The 23,074-nt window shown below is 40.8% G+C and overlaps 1 protein-coding gene across 1 annotated transcript; it reads right to left on the bottom strand.

The window, feature by feature from the left end:
• Positions 1-82: 82 nt before the first annotated feature.
• Positions 83-20,826, bottom strand: LIG4 (DNA ligase 4). Its single transcript, XM_075265295.1, has 3 exons — positions 20,747-20,826; positions 17,940-18,036; positions 83-2,912 (listed from the first exon to the last, which is right to left on the bottom strand). The coding sequence occupies exon 3, from the start codon at positions 2,898-2,900 to the stop codon at positions 177-179; it is 2,724 nt and encodes a 907-aa protein (XP_075121396.1). The 5' UTR covers positions 2,901-2,912; positions 17,940-18,036; positions 20,747-20,826; the 3' UTR covers positions 83-176.
• Positions 20,827-23,074: the final 2,248 nt, after the last annotated feature.

The following is a 23,074-nucleotide window of genomic DNA, read 5'->3' as shown; positions in this document are numbered from 1 at the left end:
ACATTGCAATTTATCGTAGAAAGCTGTATTCTTCAAACAATTAAAACTGATCATTCTTCACAGACATAAAAATAGACATCAGCAATAAAAACAGTTAAATGTGTGAATTATGTATAAAAAAATATCTAGATTAAAATGTTAATTCAAATTTCTAAAATAGTTATTAAAATGTCATTTTACAATAAATAATCCTGTTCCATCTGAAGCATTTCCATCTTCATAGAGTCAAATACCCACATAACGGTAACAATCTTAAATTTTCTGTTAAATGTCCTTCTCAAACGCTTAATTTCATCTAAGCGAGACAAGTCATTACCTAATACAACATGGGTCACTCCTTCTTCAAGATGGCTCACTACTTTAGCTCCATAAAAGCGTAACTCCAATGCTCTTAGACTCAAAGAAGAATTTTCATTTTTAGTGTGCGAGTCATTAATGATTGTATATATATCTAGATATACAACACATTGACGAAATAGACTGGTAATAGAATTTTCCCATGAATAGCGTTGCTCGAGGTCAGCAATCATGTCCAAAGGGATTTTTTCCTTAGTGTCAGGCATTCTGGAAAACAGGTCCTTCAGCTCCTCCTCATTAGTATCTGTGACATAGCTGTCACCATAGCAGTCATATTCACAAGCAAAATGTTCTTTGGTGGACGGACACATATGAATCATGTGGTTAGGTTGCCAAGGTACAAAGATTTTATTTTCAAAGCACTCAAGAAGCCAAGCGGCTCTTACTACATCATGCTTATTCGACGAGATGATATTTTTCACTCTGACATTTGTAGTCCCTGCAATAACACAATAGGTGTCTTCTCCAGGATTCTGCACTACTATGCCACCACAAGTAGCTATCATACTCTCTAGATCTGCTTTTGAATGTTTCTCTGTTCCACTCATGACACAGAACTCAACCTCTTCAAACATATTTGACTGCTTTGAGATGTTGGTAAGATCGGGTGCTTTCAAATGAGAAACCACACCGATTACTTTCCTAATCTTCGGGACGGTTTTCCGTTTCTTTTCTGGTGGCTCTTCACTGACATCAAAGTGTTTTGAAGCTAATTTCCCAGAAGCTTTTTCTCTAAATTGCTCCAAGTCATCAAGTGTCATACAGTCACACCATTCCTTGTCTTCTCTGATCTTTTCAATTCGGGGAAAACGGAGTGTACAATTCGTCTTGTACATATCACTGGAAATAATCTCTGCTGCCTTCACTTGAATAATAACAGAATTACAAGGCTCGATAAACACCTCTGGTTTTTCAGTCCCACACAAGAGATTGGTAGGTGGATCTCTTTTTCGATAAGGCTTCCAGTGGGGGGCCAACTTTAAACCTAGGTCATATAATTCCTTCATAGTGTAACCAGAGCCGATACGACAAAGCGAATGAAAGACAGTGGGCTTTTCTCCTGGAGGTGCCTTCTCTGCCACTGCACACAAAAAATGGGACATCATGCCGCCACGAAGACCCTTGCCCCAATATCCCCCAATAATTAAAAGATCTAATTCATCCATCAGTCCATTAACATATTCAGGTTTGATCTTCAACCAACCTTCTCCACGTTTATCTGGCTTATAAATAGACATAGGGTCTTTAACCATTATTCCTTCTTCACGATTATCGATCGCTTCATTTAGTGCATCAACAACATTCCTTTTGGTGCTGGCTTCAGTTTTTTGAACTACTTGAATCCTTCCAGGAACTGTGGTGAAGATTTTACAAAGGATATCATACCTTTCTCTAAGTTTTTCATGGGCTAGCTTTTGGTCATTAAACATCAACACATCAAAGACACAGAAACAGGTTTGAAGATCTGAATCGTCCACCATCCTTTTGATGTCAAACTTGTTTCCTTTTTGCATGAATGTCTGAGTATTGGGATTGTAGGCCATCATCTCACCGTCAAGTATGCAGTTTTGCACATCCATATGAAAGACATTATGAATAAATGGAGTTAAGGAACCTTCAAGGGGAGAGCCACCAAACTGTTGTGTGTAATCATACCCATTCCGAGAAAAGTATTTATACACATCTCCATCCTTGTGCATCTGCATTCGCTCACCATCCAGCTTTGTCTCAATATAAAAACTCTGGTGGTTCATTTGCTTTTCTATCTGCTGAATGTTAGCAATTGCAGCAAGCATTGGTTTGAAAGGAGAGAATATGGAGATGGAGACATCACTAAGGCACACGTTGGGGTCGTGCAGCTGTATACACACTTTTTCTAAATCTGTGGTCACGTTATGTAGTTCTAAAGCATCTGGATGAAAGATGGAAAAGACAGTTTGCTGGCTGATCCCAAGTTTCATGTCCTTTATAATCATTCTTATAAGCCACTTCTGTTCCAGAGCAGTGGTGTTTGCGATCAAATGCATCAGACTTTTCTCTATCAGTTCTTTCTTCCTGCCTGCATTGTTGTTTGCTATGGAATCTAATTGGTCATTCACATCTTTTATGAACAATGTCCCTTCTTTTCGACAACGTGATTTAAGCACAAAGTAGGCAATTGCTGCAAAGTCGCCGGCATCTGAATTGGCACCTGTAGGGGTTCTATAATTTAAAAGATTAAGAGCATCTTTACCATCTTTGGGCAAACCAAGAACTTTAATATACAGTTTAGCAAGCAAAGTCTCTTTAATTCCGTAAGCCATTCGCTCCCTTTCTAACTGGGGTAAAATAAGTCGCATTGCTGGATAAAAAGAGTCTGTGGTTGTAGGTTCGCTCTTGTGAATGGCATCATGGAATCTTCTCCAAGAGTCAACAAACTGTTTTAAAATCTTTGCTTTCTCTGCTTTGTTCTTACATTTTTGAATTCTTTCCAAAGTGCTACAGAGATCTGCAAAGGGTACTTGAGAGGCCACAGTTTTTGTGGGCAGGTGACTTGAAGACATTATGCCAGAGATCTGTAAACAGAGACATACAACACTATCATTTGTAATTGGCCAATACAGAAGGTTTAGGTAACAAAACAAAGGTTATGGATGCATTCACATGGACATCATTTTTATATTATGTTCACAAACTTGGTCCCAACCATAGGGACCTATGATGCTGCTAGTTTAGGTCATTAGAACCACAGTTGGAACAGGGTTTACGGCTGTAATGTAGACTCTGTAATAGGTTCAGTAGATGCCATAACAATGTGAATATAGCCTTATACAGGACCTATACTGTGCATACATTACAGTAGGGAGATGTGCATATAATAAACATGAAAATAAATGACCACTGCAAGCATAAAGACAGGAGTCATCTTGAAACTGGGAACTCAACATGCTATATTTTATTAGGATATGTCCCAAGATTCAATAGCGTATCTAATCCATGATCATTCTTACAGTAGTATGTATCGAGTATATCTAAGCCTATTATGTGTGATATGGTGCTACTAAATCAGTGTGCCTAACCCTATGATATCTGAGGCAATACTGTGTACATAAGACTGTCATGTGTGGTGCTGTACTGCTGTATCTAATACCCTCATTTGGTACTGTCTACTGAGCTGATGGACTACTGGGTAGCCATTTATATGATCATAGTACAAATCACACAACTTTGCCAATCCACTGCATGGCAAATCTAACCATCAGGGCTGTGATGCTTCCCTGGGTCTCATCTCAGTTCTCTACTAAGCAGATTAGTCAGCTGTCTTGGAAAACTGAGTGAGAAACTTGAATTTGTGTAACATATTACTTATATATTTTACCTAGATTTTCCAGACCATGATCTAAATGTTTAATTTGTCTAGCTATGCAATAATGTCACCCAAAAAATTGCAAGGAGAAACACATGATAAAGAAAAAAAAATCCTTCAAACATAATTTGTTTGGGCCCTTTGGCAACAGAGTTTCAGTGGGTCCCTTGGTGGCACAAATCAAACAGCAGAGTTTTCCTCTAAAAGGAACAGCTATAATTGCCCCCCCTCCCCTTATGTCTGTATAAAATATAATGGCAATAGAATGGCTTCCGTATTACTCCATGCAGTACAACACCCCCATTTAATGGTACCTTATATCCCCCATACAGTTAGCCCGTATTCCTCCATATATTGGCTCCCTATATCTCCTTTCAATGCCACCTAATGTTCCCCATATAATGGTCCCAAACAGTACAATACAGTGATGCTTTATTACCCCATATAATGATTCCTTGTTCAAACAAGTGAAACAGTCCACAGCTCTCTATATATGCCCCTATACCTAGACTGTCAAGAACGCCCTTCTGACAGTGGGTAGAGATCAGTAACGGCACCGATATCTCTTTCCCCAGGGCACATAACAGGAAAGCCTTCAGTGTGCTAAATTCATTGCACTGTCGGCTTTCTAGCAGTATATAAAACTGCATGTACCCGAGAACATGAACGATCCTCTTTAACCCCTTAGAGACACAGCCCAAAAGTGACTTAAGGACCAGGCCTCTTTTTTCAAATCTGACATGTGTCACTTTAAATGGCGATAACTTTGAGACGCTTTAACTTACACAAGTGATTCTGAGATTGTTTTTTCGTAACACATTGTACTTCATGTCAGTAGTAAATTTTCGTCGATACGTTTTGTCTTTAATTATGAAAAAATAGGAAATTTGGTGAAAATTTTGAAAAAAATGCAGTTTTCAAACTTTGAAATTGCAAGCCTTTCAAATAGAAAGTCATACTACCCGAATTTTTTCATAAATATAATTAACCATGTCTCTGATTTATGTAGCAATCAAATTTTAATCACCCTTTCGTTTTTTTCAGATATTATAAGGCTTACAAGTCAAGCAGTAATTTTCCAAATTTTCAAGAAAATTTCCAAAACGCATTTTTCAAGGGACCAGTTCAGTTCTGAAGGGAACTTGAAAGGCCTCTCTAATAAAACCCCCCAAAAGTCACCCCATTCTAAAAACTGCACTCCTGAAAGAATCTAAAACAGCAGTTAGAAAGTTTCTTAACCCTTTCAGCATTTCACAACAATTAAAACAAAATGGAGGTCAAATTTAAATTTTTCAATTTCTGTCACTAATATATTCATTTAGCCCTAGAATTTACACATTTACTAAGGGTTAAAGGAGAAACTGCACCCCACATTTTGTTACACAATTTCTCCCGAACACGACAATACCCCATATGTGCTGGTACCCTAATGTACGGGCACACGGTCGCTCTCAGAACAGATGGAGCACTAATTGGATTTTGTAGGCCAGATTTTGCTAGAATATTTTTCAGGCGCCATGCCCCGATTGCAAAGCCCCCAAGGTGCCAAAACAGTGGAAAACCCCAAAATGTGACCCCATTTTGGAAACTAGACCCCTCAAGGAATTTATCAAGGGGTTTAGTGAGCACTTGGACCCTACAGGTGTTTCAAAGATTTTTTTACCATTGAAATGTGAAAATGAAAAATTACTTTTTTTATAATAAAATGTCACTGTAGCCCCAAATTTTTCATCTTCACAAAGGGTTAAAGGAGAAACTGCACCCCACATTTTGTTACACAATTTCTCCTGAACACGACAATACCCCATATGTGCTGGTACCCTAATGTACGGGCACACGGTCGCTCTCAGAACGGATAGAGCGCTAATTGGATTTTGTAGGCCAGATTTTACTAGAATACTTTTCAGGCACCATGTCCCTTTTGCAGAGCCCCCAATGTGCCAAAACAGTGTAAACCCCCAAAATGTCACCCCATTTTGGAAACTATACCCCTCAAGGAATTTACCAAGGGGTTTAGTGAGCCGTTTGACCCTACAGGAGTGTAACAGAATTGGCCCAACAAAAGGAAAAGTGACATTTTTTGCAATAAAATGTAGCTTTAACCCCAAATTATGCATTTCCACAAGGGGTTAAAAAAGAAAATGCACCCCACAAATTGTCAAGCACTTTGCCCCAACTACAGAAATGCCCCATATGTGAATGTAAAGTGATGTATGGGCACACTGTAAAGTCCAGAGCTGAAGGATCGCTATTGGGATTTTGGAGGGCAAATTTAGCTGAAATCTGTTTCAGGCACCATGTTGCATTTGGAGAGCCCCTGAAGTGCTAGAACAGTGGAAACCCCCCCCCCCCAAATGACCCCATTTTGAAAACTAGACCCCTCAAGGAATTTATCAAGGGATTTAGTGAGCCCTTGGACCCTACAGGTGTTTCACAGATTTTTTTACCATTGAGATGTGAAAATGAAAAATTACTTTTTTTCCAATAAATCGTCCATTTAGCGCCATATTTTTAATTTTTGCAAGTAGTTAGAGAATTAAGAGCCCCCCACAGTTTGTTACACAATTTCCCCTGAACACGGCAATACCCCATATGTGATCATAATCTGCTGTATGGGTACATGTTGGGGCTCAGAATGGAAAGAGCGCTATTTGGATTTTGGAGGGCATATATTGCTGGAATAGTTTTGAGGTGCCATGTCGCAGTTGCAGAGCCCCTAAAGTATCAATACAATGGAAACCCCTCAAAAGTGACCCCATTTTAGAAACTACACCCGTCAAGGAATGTATCAAGTGGTATTATGATTTTGAGACTAAAAATGCTTCCCAAAAATTGAAATTTTTAAAGAAATATGCCATTTTGGTATCCAATACATTGCACCCACTTTGTGTTGTCAGAGACCTGCACTTCTAAAACTATTAAGTGGGCGATCCCGAGGGGCAAAAAAATTATATATGTGGGTATAAACTGCTGCTTGGGCGCACAGCAGGGCTCAGAAGGGAAGGAGCACTGCGCTTTTTAGCTTTTGGGGTACAGATTTAGAGGGACTTTCTGGGTGCCATGTTGTTTTTGCAGAGCCCTGGAGGTGCCAGTAAACTGGAATTCCCCAAGAAGTGACCCCATTTTGTAGGGGAAATTTTAGAGTCTCTGCAAAAGTGCCATGGCATCCAAAAACCAAACTGTCTAAGTCTGTGCTCCAAAAACCAAATAACCTTCTTCCCTTCTGTGTCCGGCTGGGCCCTAATATCAGTTAATACCCACATATGACATTACATATGTTATCCCGGGTACACCAGTGTCATATATGTGCCCTAATATCAATTTATACTCACATATGACATTACCCCGGTTACACCAGTGTCATACATGTGGCATAAACTGCAGTTTGGGCACACAGCAGGGGGCAGAAGGGAAGGAGCGCGATGCGGCTTTTGGAGTACAGATTCTGATGTTTGGTATCTAGACGCCATGTCATGTTTGTAGAGCCTGTAAGGTACCAGAAAAGTGGATTCCCCAAAGGAGTGACCGCAGTTTGAAAACTGCACCCCTAAAAGAATTTCTCAGGGGGTGTAGTGAGTATTAGTATCCCAGACGTGACTGCACAGCGGATGGTGAAGAGGGAATATATAAGCGGTGCGGAGGACATTGCAAACACTAAATTCCCTACTGTACCCCCAGTAGCTCCTATGATTGGGGGAGTCACACTGGGGTCACTTTGGGGGTCACTTCTGGTGTCTGTTCCCTCATAAGCTGTAAATATGGGGTGTCCCCTGATATTCGTTCACACAGCTTATATATTCCCCTCCTGCCGCAGCCAGTTGTGTTCTAATAATTTGGCGATACTGCGTGATTTTGTCTTCACTTTGGTAGAGGCTATATTTTCTTTATTTTTCTGCTGACGTGGCCATATAAGGGCTTGTTGTTTGCGGGATGCGATGTATTTTGTAATGACACCATCTTGGGGTGGCTAAAACGTACTGATTACATTTTGTTAACTCTTTTTTTGCTGGATTTAAAAGAGAAAAAATCAATTCTGGTATTGAGTTTTACCTTTTACATTTTTCGCCATGCAGCGTACAGTATAAGTAACATGTGACCTTTATTCTGCGGGTCGGTACGGTTACGGCGATACCTCATTTATGTTATTTTTTTATGCGATGCTAAGTCTGCAGAACAAAAACACATTTGGGGACATAAATCAGTGATTTTTGCATCGCCATCTTCTGAGAGGCGTAACATTTTTATTTTTCGCTTGACAGTGTTGGTTGAGGGCTTATTTTTTGCGGGACAACCTGTGCATTTTATTGGTACTATTTTGGGGTGCATATGACTTTTTGATCACTTTTTATAGCACATTTTGTAAGGTGAGATGGCGAAAAATCACTACTTCCGGCGGGTTTTTTCCGTTATTTTTTACCGCCGTTCACTGTGTACATTAAATATTGTTTCAGTTTTGTTGTACAGGTTGTTACGGACGCGACAATACCAAATATGTATTGTTTTTATTATTTTTTTGTGTTTTTTTTACATAATTCATTTTTTATAGAAAAAAGGGATTTTTGGGACTTTATAACTTTATTAATTGTTTTCAAATACTTTTTTTTTTTTTTTTTTTACACTTTTTTCTTTACTTGTTCTTGTGTCCCTATGGGACACATGGATCAGTGATGATTGCATCACTGATTCTCTACTATAGACTGAGACACAGGCTGCAGTGACAGCCTGCACGTGTCTCACTCTAGACACAGGAAGTGAGCTGTGCGGACGGCACAGACTCACTTCCAGAAGACGCCGGGAGCATCACCAAGTAAGTGAGTGCTCAGGGCTGTCTGGGGTCACTAACCAGACCCCAGACTACATATTACAGATACCGGCACCCACCGATCTCGCTGCGGGGGGTGCCGGCGGGGGGGGGGGAGAGATCACGGCACCCTTTGTTTGCGGTGGTCATGTTTGACCATCGCAATCAAAGGGTTAAAACCTCCGATCGGTAAAAGTACCGACCGGAGGTTATGGAAAAGGGTGATAGCTGTCAGTAACAGCTATCACTCAGTTCCGATTCCGCCCGCTCAGCTAGTGAGCGGGCGGAATCACCATGACGTACTATTACTTCATGGTGCGCGAAGTACCTCGCGTCCATGACGTAATAGTACGTCAAAGGTCGCTAAGGGGTTAAAGAGGTTATCTGGGCAAAAATTTTATTTTTTAAATAGTCCATGGGAGGTGAAAAATAAAAAATAATCATCATCATATTCACCTTTCCTCGCCTGGTGCCTCCCAGCACAGTTCGGTCCTGTTGCTCCATTGTTGTCTCCCAACTGAAGTTTCCATCACATGTGATTGCTGTGGTCAATTAACAGAAGGTATCCAGAACAGCCAGTGAGGAATTTCACTTCAAGACCCAGGAGCAGCAAGACCGGACCACTCTGGGAGACTCCGGAGCCCTGAGGACAGGATTGTATGATTTTTGGTTTTCCCCACCTCCCCCAGCTTAATTAAAAAAAAAAAAAAAAAAAAAAAAAAAAAAAAAGGAGGTGGAGAGGGTGGTAATGCAGATTTCACTTTCACTAACTGGTCGTGGCTAGTAGAGATGAGAGAACACTATTCGAATAGCACGCACCCATAGGAATGAATGGACGCAGCCAAAGTCTGCGTGCCGGCTGCTTCCATTCATTCCTATGGGAGCGTGCTATTCGAAACGGCAGTTTAGAATAGTGTTCGCTCATCTCTAGCCACTAGAGATGAGCGAGTACTATTCGAAACGGCAGTTTCGAATAGCATGCACCCATAGCAATGAATGGAGCTGGCCGGCATGCAGACAGGGCCGGCGTCCTGCCACTTAACCCCCTGCGTGCCAGCTGCGTCCATTCATTCCATTCGGGGCATCTCGTACCCCACCCCTTTTCCCTGCTCTGGGAATCCTGGCAGTGCCGAAGCAGGGAAGGGAAGGGTCCAAGGCTGTACAAGCAGTAAGTGAAACCTGCACTTACTGTTTGGCTCTGTGAGTGAGCCCCCACAGGTGCTTTGAGCCTGGAAACTGCCCTGCACAAAATATGCATAGTTGTCAATCAAGACTCTGGCACAGTTAGGTGACAACTAGGTGAAAAAATGTGTGGTCGAACAGATCATCACCCAACTTTCCTAGGAACCAATAAGGAAGAAATTTTTACAGTAAACTCAGTCTATTGGAGAGATGTGGATTCTCCCTCCACGATGTTCCACCCCACCAGATGTACACAGCACAGCAAAATACCCACCCCAACAGATGTACACAGATCAGTCAACTGTATTTACACATGCTATTTTTGGTGCTGCTTTTCTATACAAAAATCACAGCAAGAACAGGTCTTGTGAAAAGAATTGCATGTGTGAACACAGTTCTAAATATTCAGAAACTGTGTGTAGATAAGTTTGACTGTATTAATGATACACTCATACTGATAAACACCTGACAAATGGCAACAGCAGGCACTTTGATGTCCTGCAACAGCTGTCCTCAGCTGAAACTCAACCCTTCTGTAATTTCCATTTGCAGCCTGATCGGTTATCCCTCTGGTTATTACTGCATCTCTGGCCCCAGCAACCAACTAACCCTTACCTGTCCTTGCAGAAGGCTGTGCACTTTCACTTAGTGGCAGGCAGCAAAATATCCCATTATGATAAATATGCAGCTTATTTCTATTCTCTTCTTGTCATCAGCTACTCTGTGTCTTGAGTTATCAAGGCAACTTACTCAGCATCTTGGAATCTAACCAATAAGCCTAAAAAACTGGGGTTCCAGTGACTGTACCTATCACCTGGCAGAGAGACTGCCTTCCTGAGGTTTTTAGTGTTCAGTTAGGGTCAGTGCACAGTTTGTTGGCGCAGATTTTGATTCTGAATCTGCCTCAAAATCAGCCTCCAAATAGAGTTCTATCGGGAGGCTTTTATTGGAGACTGATTTTGAGGTGGATTCAGCATCAAAATCAGCGCCAAAAAATTCTGTGTGCACTGAACCTTACTTTCTACTGTTCATCTGGCTGCTTTAGATTTTTGTTCCTGGTTCTTCAATGTACTTGTTGTGATGTTGCCTGTACCCCCTCTAGGCCTAAACGAGTGGCACAGCACTGCTGGAGATGACAGGAATGTTTCAACTGGTTCTTTATCAGTGACTTTGTTCTTAAAAAAAAGTAGACCATTTTGCATACAGTGCCACCACCATGTCAAATTAATTGCAATAATATGTAGAAAGCTTATTATTTACTTAATAGGACTTTATTGATAAAACAGAGATGGGTCATCTGTAAGAAATGTTATAGAATGCTTGTGATTACACTAAGACTCTGTTCACATTATGTCTACGCCTTATACAGTGGCAGACTTTCCTATATATATCTCAGACAGAAGCTCTGAAATACATCACAGTATACAGTAGAGTATGCCCATATGTCCTATGTTAGAAAGAAAAAAGTATATCAAGGGGTTGCTCTACTATAGACACCCTGTATCCACACGATTAGGGTTAACTGCTCATTATCAAAGGAGGGGTGGTATACATGCATGGCCACTGTTCCATTCACTTTTATGAGAGTGTTAGAATCGCAAACCCTGGCAGCCCCACAGGCAGCGAAGTAGCTATAATGAGTACAGAGGTAGCAGTCGCTATTGGATCCTGGAGCCATAGGAGGCTCCAAAGGTCCCTCTGCCACGTAAAATATACCATTATTGCAAATGGCACAAAGTAGGAATGAGGGCCCATAAGCTTCAAGTTATGCCACTGGCCGTAGAAGAGTATGAAACATTGGCCACTGGGAGTATTTAGTGGAAATTGTGGGCCCAGTTATCCTGATTGCTGATGGTACTTTATTCTTTGGGATAGCCCTTCAATAATCTAAATCTATTGAATATGTTACAGGTATCCAAAAATGATTCCCTTGAAAAAATAAATTCAACCTGAAAAACATAGTGCTGCATTGATTTTTTTTTTTTTTTTTTTAAGTTATGGTATTCAGAACAATGAACAAATGAAAAAAAAGTAGGGTACATAGGGTCAAAATTGGCTGCAACCTTTAGAGGTTAAAGGATGGTGATATTACATTTTTAACCGGTTAAGGACCGCCGTACGTAAATTTACGGCCTGCGGTCCAGGTACCTAAAGACCGGACTATTGTAAAAATACGTCCTGTCTTTAGGTACCTATTTCGCGGGGGGAGGGGTGCGGGGAGGACGGGGGTTAGGTGTTACTAACACCTAACCCCTTCCTCAAATACGTCCAGTCGGAACTGAGTCCGACTGGACGTTTTAACCCTTTCGATCGCGCCGTGAAACATCACGGCGCGATCGAAAGGCATCCGCCAGCAATTGAATCAGATCGGCACCCCCCGCGGCGAGATCGGAGGGTGCCGATAGCAGTAAAAGGTAGTCTGGGGTCTGGCCAGTGACCCCAGACTGCCCGGAGCCCCCACATACCTGGTGATCCTGCCAGGACCTTCTGATGTCAGGCTGTGCGTCTACACAGCCTGACATCCTGCTACGGAATGCCATGTGGGACACCTGCAGGCTGTGTCTCACATGGCATTCTATATCAGCAAAGTATTGCTGATTGAAGTGTCCTAAATGGACACATGAAAAAGTAAAAAAAAAATGAAAAAAAAAATAAAATGAAGTGTATGAAAAAAATTAATAAAGTTATAAAGCCCAAAAATCCCTTTTTCTCAATAGAAAATGAATTATATAAAAAAAGAACTAAAAAGTAATAAAAACAATGCATATTTGGTATTGTCGCGTCCGTAACAATCTGTACAATAAAACTGAAATAATATTTAATGTACACGGCGAACGCCGGAAAAAAAAAACGGAAAAAACTTGCCGGAAGTAATGATTTTTCGCCATCTCTCCATACAAAATATGCTATAAAAAGTGATCAAAAAGTCATATGCATCCGACAACAGTACCAATAAAAAGCGCAGGTTGTCCCAAAAAAAATAAGCCCTCAACCAACTCTGTCAACCGCAAAAATAAAAATGTTACGCCTCTTAGAAGATGCGATGCAAAAAACATTGATTTATGTCCCCAAATGTGTTTTTCCTCTGCAGAACTAGTAACACATAAAAAAATAATATAAATGAGGTATCGCCGTAACCGTACCGACCCGCAGAATAAAGGGAACATGTTACTTATACTGTACGCTGCATGGTGTAAAATTAAAAAAGTAAAATTCAATGCCAGGATTGTTTTTTTTTTTTAAATCCAGCAAAAAAGGGTTAATAAAATGTATTCAATAAGATGTAGACACCCAAAAATGGTGTCATTACAAAATGCATCTCATCCTGCAAAGAATAAGCCCTTATATGGCCGCGTCACCAGAAAAATAAAGAAAATATAGCATCTCACAATGTGAAGACAAAAACCCTCAAAAATCGCCAAATTATTAGAACACAACTGGCTGCGTCAGGAAGGGAATATATAAGCTGTGTGAGCGAATGTCAGGGGACATCCCAGATTTACAGCTTATGAGGGAACAGACACCAGAAGTGACCCCTAAAGTGACCCCCAGAGTGACTCCCCCAATCATAGGAGCTACGGGGACATAGTAGGGAATTTGGTGTCTGCAAAGTCCTCCGCACCGCTTATACATTCCCTCTTCGCCAGCCGCTGTGCAGTCACGTCCGGGATACTAATACTCACTACACCCCCTGATAAATTCTTTGAGGGGTGCAGTTTTCAAAATGGGGTCACTCCTGGTACCCCATGGAATCCACTTTTCTGGTACCTTACATGCTCTACAAACATGACATGGTGTCCAGATACCAAACATCTGAATCTGTACTCCAAAAGCCGCATAGCGCTCCTTCCCTTCTGCGCCCTGCTGTGCCCAAACTGCAGTTTATGACACATGTATGACACATGTATGACACTGGTGTACCCTGGATAACGGACATAATGTCATATGTGGGTATAAACTGATATTAGGACACAGCCGGACACAGAAGGGAAGAAGGGTCATTTGGTTTTTGGAGCACAGACGGTTTGGTTTTTGGATGCCATGACACTTTTGTAGAGCTGAAACGCTAGTAAAGTGGAATCCCCTGATATGAGACGTTATTTTGGAAACTACACCCCTGAAGGATTTCTCCAGGGGTACAGAGAGCATTTTTAACCCCCAAGTGTTGCTATAACTTATTATCCATAAATGAATACGAAGCGGATTGTGAGAGGTGAAAATGACCATTTTTCCAGGAATACGTCCTTTCAGTGCGTAATATGTTGTGCCCACCTTGTATCAGAGATGAACGCTCTAAAAGCTGTTGTGCCTGGGATACCCGTTTAACAGTTTTTGGAGTGTCTCTGCTGACATAAGTCGGGCACAACATGTTGCACACTGAAATGGCAAATCTGTAAAATTTTCATTTTTAACTTCTCTATCAGTTGCGATTTCATTTCTGGAAACTAAATAAATGCAACACTCAAGGGTTAAAAATTCTCGCTACACCACTTGATAAATCCCATCAGTGGGGTAGTGTCCAAAATGGGGTGACATGTCTGCGGATTCCACTTTATTGGCAATTCAGGGGCTTTGCAAAAGTGGCATGACGTCCAAAAACCAAACTGTGCTCCAAAAACCAAAATAGCGCTCCTTCCCTTCTGTCCCCGGCTGTGTCCAAACAGCCATTTCTACCCACATATGGTATTAAGTCCGTTATCCAGGGTACACCAGTGTCATACATGTGGGCATACACTGCTATTTGGGTACCCAGCAGGGTGCAGATGTGAAGGAGCGATATGTGCTTTTGGAGTGCAGATTTAGATTCTTCGTTTTTGGACACCATGTCACATTTGCAGAGACCCTAAAATTGCCCCTACAAAATGGGGTCACTTCTTGGTGAATTCCAGTTTACTGGAACCTCCAGGGCTCTGCAAAAACATCATGGCGCCCAGAGGGTCCCTCTAAATCTGTACCCCAAAAGCTAAAACGCACAGTGGTTCTTCCCTTCTGAGCCCTGCTGTGTGCCCAAGCAGCAGTTTACACCCACATATATAATTTTTTGACCCCCGGGATGGCCCACTTAATAGTTTTAGGAGTGCAGGTCTCTGACAACACAAAGTGGGTGCAACGTATTGGGCACCGAAATGGCATATTTTTAAAAATTTCAATTTTCATTTTGTACATTAATTTTTGGGAAGCATTTTAGGCTCAAAATGATAATACCCCTTGATACATTCCTTGACAGGTGTAGTTTCTAAAATGGGGTCACTTTTGAGGGGTTTCCATTGTATTGATACTTTAGGGGCTCTGCAAATGCGACATGGCCCCTGAAAACTATTCCAGCAACATCTGCCCTCCAAAATCCAAATAGCGTTCTTTCCATTCTGAGCCCCACCATGTACCCATACAGCAGATTATGGCCACATATGGGGTATTGCCGTGTTCAGAAGAAATTGTGTAACAAACTGTGGGGGGCTTTTAATTCTTAAACTATTTACAAAATTAAAACTATGGCGCTAAATGGACGATTTATTGGGAAAAAAAAGTAATTTTTCATTTTCACGTCCCAATGTTAATAAAATCTGTGAAACACCTGTGAGGCCAAAATACTCACTCTACCCCTAGACAAATTCTATGAGGGGTGTAGTTTCCAAAATGAGGTCACTTATAGGGGGTTTCCACTGTATTGGTACTTTAGGGGCTCTGCAAATGCGACATGGGACCTGAAAAATATTCCAGCAAAATCTGCCCTCCAAAAGCCAAATAGCCCTCTTTCCATTCTGAGCCCCGCCATGTTCCCATACAGCAGATTATGACCACATATGGGGCATTTCTGTGTTCAGGAGAATTTGTGTAACAAACTTTAGGGAGCTTTTTCTCCTTTATCCTCTTGTGAAAATTAAAAATTTGGGGCTAAATTGACAGTTTGTTGGAAAAAAAGTAATTTTTCATTTTCATGGCCCAATGTTAATAAAATCTGTGAAACAGCTGTAGGGTCAAAATGCTCACGCTACCCTTTAATATGTTCTGTGGGGGTGTAGTTTCCCAAATGGGGTCACTTTTAGGGGGTTTCCACTGTATTGGTACTCTAGGGGCTCTGCTAATGCGACATGGCACCTAAAATTATTCCAGCAAAATCTGCCATCCAAAAGCCAAATAGCGCTCCTTCCATTCTGAGCCCCGCCATGTTCCCATACAGCAGATTATAGCCACATATGGGGTATTGCCGTGTTCAGGAGAAATTGTTTAACAAACTGTGGGGGGCTTTTACTCCTTTAACCCCTTGTGAAAATGAAAACTTTGGAGATAAAGTGACATTTTAGTAATTTTTCATTTACACATCCCAATGTTAGTAAAATCTGTGAAACAACTGTAGGGTCTAAATGCTGACTATACCCCTTGATGAATTCTGTGAGGGGTGTGGATTCTAAAATGGGGTCACTTTTGGGGGGTTTCCATTGTTTTGGTACTCTAGGGTCTCTGCAAATAAGGCATGGCGCTGAAAATTATTCCAGCAAAATCTGCTGTTCAAACACCCAGTGTCGCTCCTTCCCTTCCATGCACTGCCGTTTGCCCAAAAATCAGTTTACACCCACATGTGGGGTATTTCTGTGCACGGGAGAAATTGCACAATAAACTGTCAGATGCATTTTCTCCTTTAACCCTTTGTGAATGTGTTAATTTTGGGTCTAAATGAATGTATTAGTGAAAAAAAATGAAATGTCTAAATTTCACTGCCATATTATTTTTATTCTTATGAAATGCTTAAAGGGTTAACAAACATCCCAAATGCTGTTTTGAATAATGTGAGGGGTGCAGTTTTGAAAATGGGGTAATTTATGGGGGTTTCTATTATACAGGCCTTTATAATTACTTTCAGAACTGAAGTGGTCCCTAAAAAATTGGTTTGGAGAATTTTCTTGTAAATCTGGAAAATTGCTGTTATACTTGTAAGCCTTGTGACGTCCAAAATAAATTAAAAGACAATCAAAAGATATAAATATAAATATAAAGCAGAGATATGGGAGATAATATTTATTCATGTATTTGGATGGTATGACTATCTGCCTGAAAAGCAGAGAATTTCACATTTTGAAAATTGCAATTTTTTTCAAATTTCCATCAAATTTCCTAGTTTTTTTTATAAATAAATGCAAAAATATTGATTAGTGTTTACCACTAACATGAAGTATAATGTGTTACGAGAAAACAATCTCAAATTCATTTGTGTAAGTTAAAGCGTCTCAAAGTTATTGCCATTTAAAGTGACACATGTCAGTTTTGAAAAAAGAGGCCTGGTCTTTAACATACTTTTGGGCCTGGTCCTTAACCGGTTAAAGGGCATTATATAAACTTGCTTACTGTATACAATAAGTCCCTCATGTCCAATGTCTCTTTCCTCAGGTTCCCCTGCTGACGCACTGACTCTCATTCACATGACTGAATCCATTCTATAGACCTATAGTCAAAGTATAGAGACTCAGTCACAACACAGGAAGCCATAGAGGCAGTAAGAGTATCTGAGGAATGAGACTTCCACACCCTTTGCAAAGTTAACCATCAGGGACTGTCTTCTATACAGCAAGCGAGTTTATAGAGTGCAGTGAATGTATGATTAAAAAAAAAAAGTAATAGTCCTACATAACTCCTTTAAAGTGAAAATACCCCTTCAATTTACCGATACATTTGATGTACACAAGTTCCATTTCAATGGCTATTACTGTAAGTGTCTGTTCAAAGCAGACCTTTAACCACCCCCACCAATTCAAGTTCTTAGAGTTTAATAGACACTGTTCCACTGATTCCAGCACAGCTGGATTTTACTTTCTAGTCCCCACATTTTTTGAGGAATAAGCACAGTTAGTTTTGGTGCTTGATGTGCTATACAAGCTCTGTAATGTCAGAAGGGCGGTGTCAGTCAGGGGGTGTGATTCAGAGCTCCAAACAGCAACAACCAGCGTCAGAGCTCAGAATCACACCCCTTTGTCTGCTCCTGTCTGACTCCTCCCCCCCCCCCCCCAAAAGTACAGATCCTAAATAACATCAGATACCAAAACTAACAGCATTGATTGCTCAGGAATGGTGGGAGCTAGAGAATTAGTTTAACAGCAAATGTTAACTAATGTAAAGAGCTGGACTTGTTTGAGGTTGTGAATGCTCTTTAATAAGATTAGCAAAGTTTGGAAGTTAAAATGAAAGCCATATTACATTGCATAGTGTATCTTAAAACTAAAAGTAATAAATAAAGCATCTTCTAAAAATAATACAAACCTAAAAACCATAAAAGAATGTCCACTGTCTTCTTGGTATGCCTCTGCCGATAGTACCATTAGTAATAGGGCAGGACTGGGCACTCAGGGTTTATATCCTACAAACAGAACATCAGGTTAGATTCTAAATCGTCTATATATAACAGGCAGAACATGCATAAAAGAAAAAATTTCACAGCTGTGACAAGATCTAGAGTTCCAATTTAAAAAGTAGAATACCAATATCTTTATCAATGTGAAGTGCTCCAACTCCGGCATTATCCTCCAGCAAGTGACAGATTTGTTGCAGATTTGCAGTTCAAATTTACATCAAAAATCTGCATCAAAGAACAATATTTGTAAATGAACATCTGAAGCATATTTATTTTGTTGCAGATTTGCAAATTTGCAACAGAATCCTGGCAGCAGAGGGTGTACTATAGGAGAGGGCAAGCAGAGTATGGCTAAGGGAGGTACCTAATGGGAGGTGATTGTGTGATTGGGCTCTGCTTTAGCAACTGAGATGGTAGAAAATGAGGAGTAGAAAGGGAGAGCTGGATGCGCTTCCTTACGCTAGACTTTAAGGCTGAGTTCACACAGAGTTTTCTGGTCAGAAATCCGCCTCAAAATCAGCCTCCCAACAGAGTTCTACTGGGAGGCTTTTTTTGGAGGCAGATTTCCTGACCAAAAAGCTGTGTGAACGCAGGCCCACATAGCGTTCCGCAGCAAGAAAACACTGTGGGAAAAATTGCAGCAGCAACACATTGCAGTTTTTCCCACAGCACTTTTCAATTATACCTATAGAGAAATCACTGGCATTTCCGTTGGTATAACTGACATGCTGCGATTTCCAAAACTATCACGGATTTGAAAATTGCAGAGTCTCCGCTGCACGTATTTCCCCACATCGTGGGGATGGTATTCTAGAGGATACCATCCACTTTGTAGGAACTGTACAACGCTGCATTTTTTTTTTTTCTGTCCCCGAATAACCTCTTTAACCACTTCAGTACGGGGCCAATTTGTGATCCAGGAACCAGACACATTTTCTGTTTTCTTTTTTTGTATGTGCGGTTTTGAGGGGGTATTTAATTTTCAAATGCACCTCTTTTCAGTGAAATTTTGTGCAGTTTCGCCTTTCCTGTACCTTTTCAATTCCTGGCGTGATTTACTAACCGGGCGCAAGCTGTTGATAAATTCCATGCAGATGTCTTCGCCATGTATCTTGCAATTTTTTTTATTTATTTTGGGCTTCCACAATAAATACCGCGCAGACACAGAACTGAATGGATTATAAAGAAGCAGAAACTGGATCTCTGGAACTGCTCAAATCAATTCAGCTTGTCCAATGAAGAGAGCGCCTCTGGTCTCAGAAAAAGCTTTGACCACAAAATCCAAAAAGAAAAAGCAATTCTTAAAAGAATAGTGTGGACAGGTCCATCGCACCCTCCATTCTTGATGCAGCCATGCAATGCATTTTTGGATTTGACACAAATAACTGATTGAATAGGATTTATAAAATTGTTGTAAATGTTAAGTCTGATAACTTTGCATAGTTTTGTGTATGTCTTATGCTTCTGCAATTCTGCATGTTTTATACGTGCCTCCCAGAGTGGGGTGATTTTGCGCTTTTTAATAATAAATTTGGTGAAACATGTTTACCAGAGCTGCCACACCTATGTGGCCATAATGAAGAAAATGAAGTTGGAGCACATCTGATAAAAGTAGTGCCTACACATACTTGCTATTTATTTATGTTTCTTAGGCTGGGTTCACATGACCGACTCTCCGAACAAGATCAGTTTTTGAAAGTCTCATAATCCTCAAATGCTGATTTCAAATGGTTCGTTTTAAAACCCATTGATTTCAATAGGTTATAAAAAGCATCTGCAGGTCTGCATTTGGAGCATTTCTGTCTGGTATCCACTCTTTTTGGTGGAGCAAAAAGTCAGACTTGTAGGACTTTTTCTCTATTAAAAATATAAGGATACCAGACAGACAGAAGACATTTTGTATTTATTTATTTATTTATTTATATCAGTTTGTGTCTGTTTTGCAATCTGTATTTATTTTCCCTCTGCACATGCTCAGAATGAAGAAGAGGGAAGAGAGCGAGAGAGAGAGAGAAAGAAAAAAAAAAAAAAAAAAAGATGGCTCAGTTCAGATACCCATTGACCAAGGGTAGGTTCACTCTACTGTTGGTTATCCGATCTGATAGTGTCCGTCAAAACCGAAAAACGGACACCTGTCATAACAGACATTAAAGGACACTACCTGATGTTAAATCAGTTAAAAAGAAACCCCTGGACACAAGACATTAACAATGAGCATTAGATACCCAGCATTCATACAATGCCACACAGGCAGCTATTCCAGCACCAGTATACACAGCACAACTGAATACTGCCTGACTGTGCCTATACAGTGTGCCCTATATATCTCTTGTTCCTTCTTATGTGTACAGCTTTCTCCCCTAGACACAAGACATCAACAATAAACATTAGGTACCCAGCATTCATACAACATAATTTCTGTACGTTGAGTTGTTTTTGTTTTATATCCCTTTAAAACTGATTCATACCTTTTGCCCCACCCTGTACAATGTCACATTAACTACAGGCAGCAATTCCAGCAGCACCTGTATACACAGCACAACTGACTGCGGTAACCTGTAGACAGCCTCTCTCCACTCATTGGTGCCCCGCTGCTCTGAGCTGTAGGGGGCAGTACATTGCAGCAGTGACATGGTGCAGCATAGTATAGTACTTCATGTGTAAAACTGTGAACATGCTAGAAAGGCTTCTTGTATGAATAATAACATGCGAGTACCTTTGTGTGTGCTCTGCCCAGTCCTGGCCTCCCCCATGTTATGAGGCTCCTGTTACACTTCCTAGATACATACTTCCTGGTCGGGCTGTTTCAGAGCTCCTCCCAGCAGGTCTTATCCACGCCCAGTACACCCTCATGGCACCATCTATCCTGCCCACTACACCTCCTCAGCCTGACTCTGCCCACTACACCTCTTGCATCATCTTTCCTGCCCACTGCACCCTCTGATGACGTGTACTGCTCCATGTACACTTCCTGTCTTGTCACTTCCTGTAGCAGTGTTATTCATCACTTAATTCCACTTCCGGGCCATCTGCATCACACAGAGTGACAATACATTGCACCAATAAGAGCCTCTGACTTGGAAATAAAGACTTGACCCCCCCTTCTCACGATATTGTTCATAATAGTACTAAAGCATGATATTATAACAGCAGTCTGATATACACTGGACTCAGTATGGCAGTATACATCACACCATACTAGACATGACAGCAGCCTGATAGACACTGGATTCAGTATGGCAGTATACATCACACCATACTATACATCACAGCAGTCTGACAGACACTGGATTCAGTATGACAGTATACATCACAGCAGCCTGATAGACACTGGATTCAGTATGGCAGTATGCATCACACCATAATATACATTACAGCAGTTTGATAGACACTGGATTCAGTATGGCAGTATACATCACACCATACTATACATGACAGCAGTCTGATAGACACTGGATTCAGTATGGCAGTATACATCACACCATACTATACATCACAGCAGTGTGATACACACTGGATTCAGTATGGCAGTATACATCACACCATACTATACATCACAGCAGTGTGATACACACTGGATTCAGTATGGCAGTATACATCACACCATAATATACATCACAGCAGTTTGATATACACTAGACTCAGCTAGGGCACTGTACAGGTCACCATGTTAGACTGTAAAATAAAAGCATTTTGAGAAAGTCCAGGACATTTCATTCTCTACTCTACTAATAACACTCCTTTGGCCACGTATGCCCCACCCTATGGAAACATTCTGTACTCCCTCACCTACAAGTTACTTTGCCTTTCAATCTATTTTGTTCCCTGTAGACTTCCGTTGCAGCTTTGTCCTGCTCTCTTCCACCTGTATTACAACAAACATTTGCCAACTATCGAGCAGCCACCTGGCCATAAAGTGAATCTGTATGCCCAGTTATGCCATTGGACTAGTGGAATCAATGTGACGTCTTTCTCAATATTTGCTAAACAGTGATCAAATTCACGTTGGATTATGCAACAGAACTCCCCGCACATACATAGGTACCAGTCTACTACCTGTATTTCTAAGCATACTCTGTACTTTTCTATTTTTATTTTACAGAGATTTTATCAACATAAGTAATGTTTCATTTTAACTATTTTATCTGTGAATTTATGTATTCACTTTTATTGAATAGTAACTCAGAATTATATCGTAAAAATGTGCAACATTGTATTACCTTGCATTTAAATTGCAGCATAACTTGGTAAAATGTATTCGTAATGACTAACACTTGGTTTACACTAATATTCAGCATTCTGTTCCTCGGAGACCCGAATAACGGAAACCTAATCCACTTAAAAAGTAGTTACCTGCGGAAACCTTTGGACCCCATATACTATAATGTGGTCCGTCTGAAAAATGCAGAGACAGACTTTCCTCTCCGCATTTTTCAAGCGGAATAGGGGACAGAAAAGGTAGTGTGAACCTAGTGTTATGCATATCGAGCAATAATAATGAATGTATTTCATGACTCCATTTTTACATATTTATTTCTACTTTTATGCAACATCTTATGTAAGATGATATTGCCCTGAGTAAGAGATTAGTCTAGTCTTTTAATGCATTGGCTACACACTTGTAATATTATTTACCAAATTAAAATCATAGTTAAGCCTGGGTCACTGAGGTTTTTTCACTTTGTAGCGGTGCCAAACAATTCTTACATTGTTTCCAGCCAATGTCTGTCTGCAACACAATTAACCAATGGGCCAAGGACATGAAGGCAGCAGCTCTTAGGGCTAGTTCACATGGAATTTTTTGGATCGGAACCTGAGGCGGAGGCTGCCTCAGGTTCCGATCCATAAAATGTGTTGCGGAACTGAAAGCCGGTGCACGGCACCGGCTTCCAGCTGCGCACCCGCCTCCGGATCAGGCTCAATGAATGGGCCGAGTCCGGAAGAGGGTGTGTTTTCAGGATGACTCGCGAGGCGACTCGGCCGAAGAATGAACACCTCGCTTCTTTTTTCCGGGAGGCGGAAGAAACGGCTCCCGGAAAAAGCT

Source organism: Leptodactylus fuscus, chromosome 2 (genome assembly GCF_031893055.1).
Source record: "Leptodactylus fuscus isolate aLepFus1 chromosome 2, aLepFus1.hap2, whole genome shotgun sequence".
Taxonomy (NCBI): Eukaryota; Metazoa; Chordata; class Amphibia; order Anura; family Leptodactylidae; genus Leptodactylus; species Leptodactylus fuscus.
The sequence above is the reverse complement of the archived record's forward strand: the minus strand, read 5'-3'. Positions and strand labels throughout refer to the sequence as shown.

Excerpts from the sequence above, each read along its gene's own strand:
- LIG4 (XM_075265295.1), bottom strand. The coding sequence starts at position 2,900 with ATGTCTTCAAGTCACCTGCCCACAAAAACTGTGGCCTCTCAAGTACCC.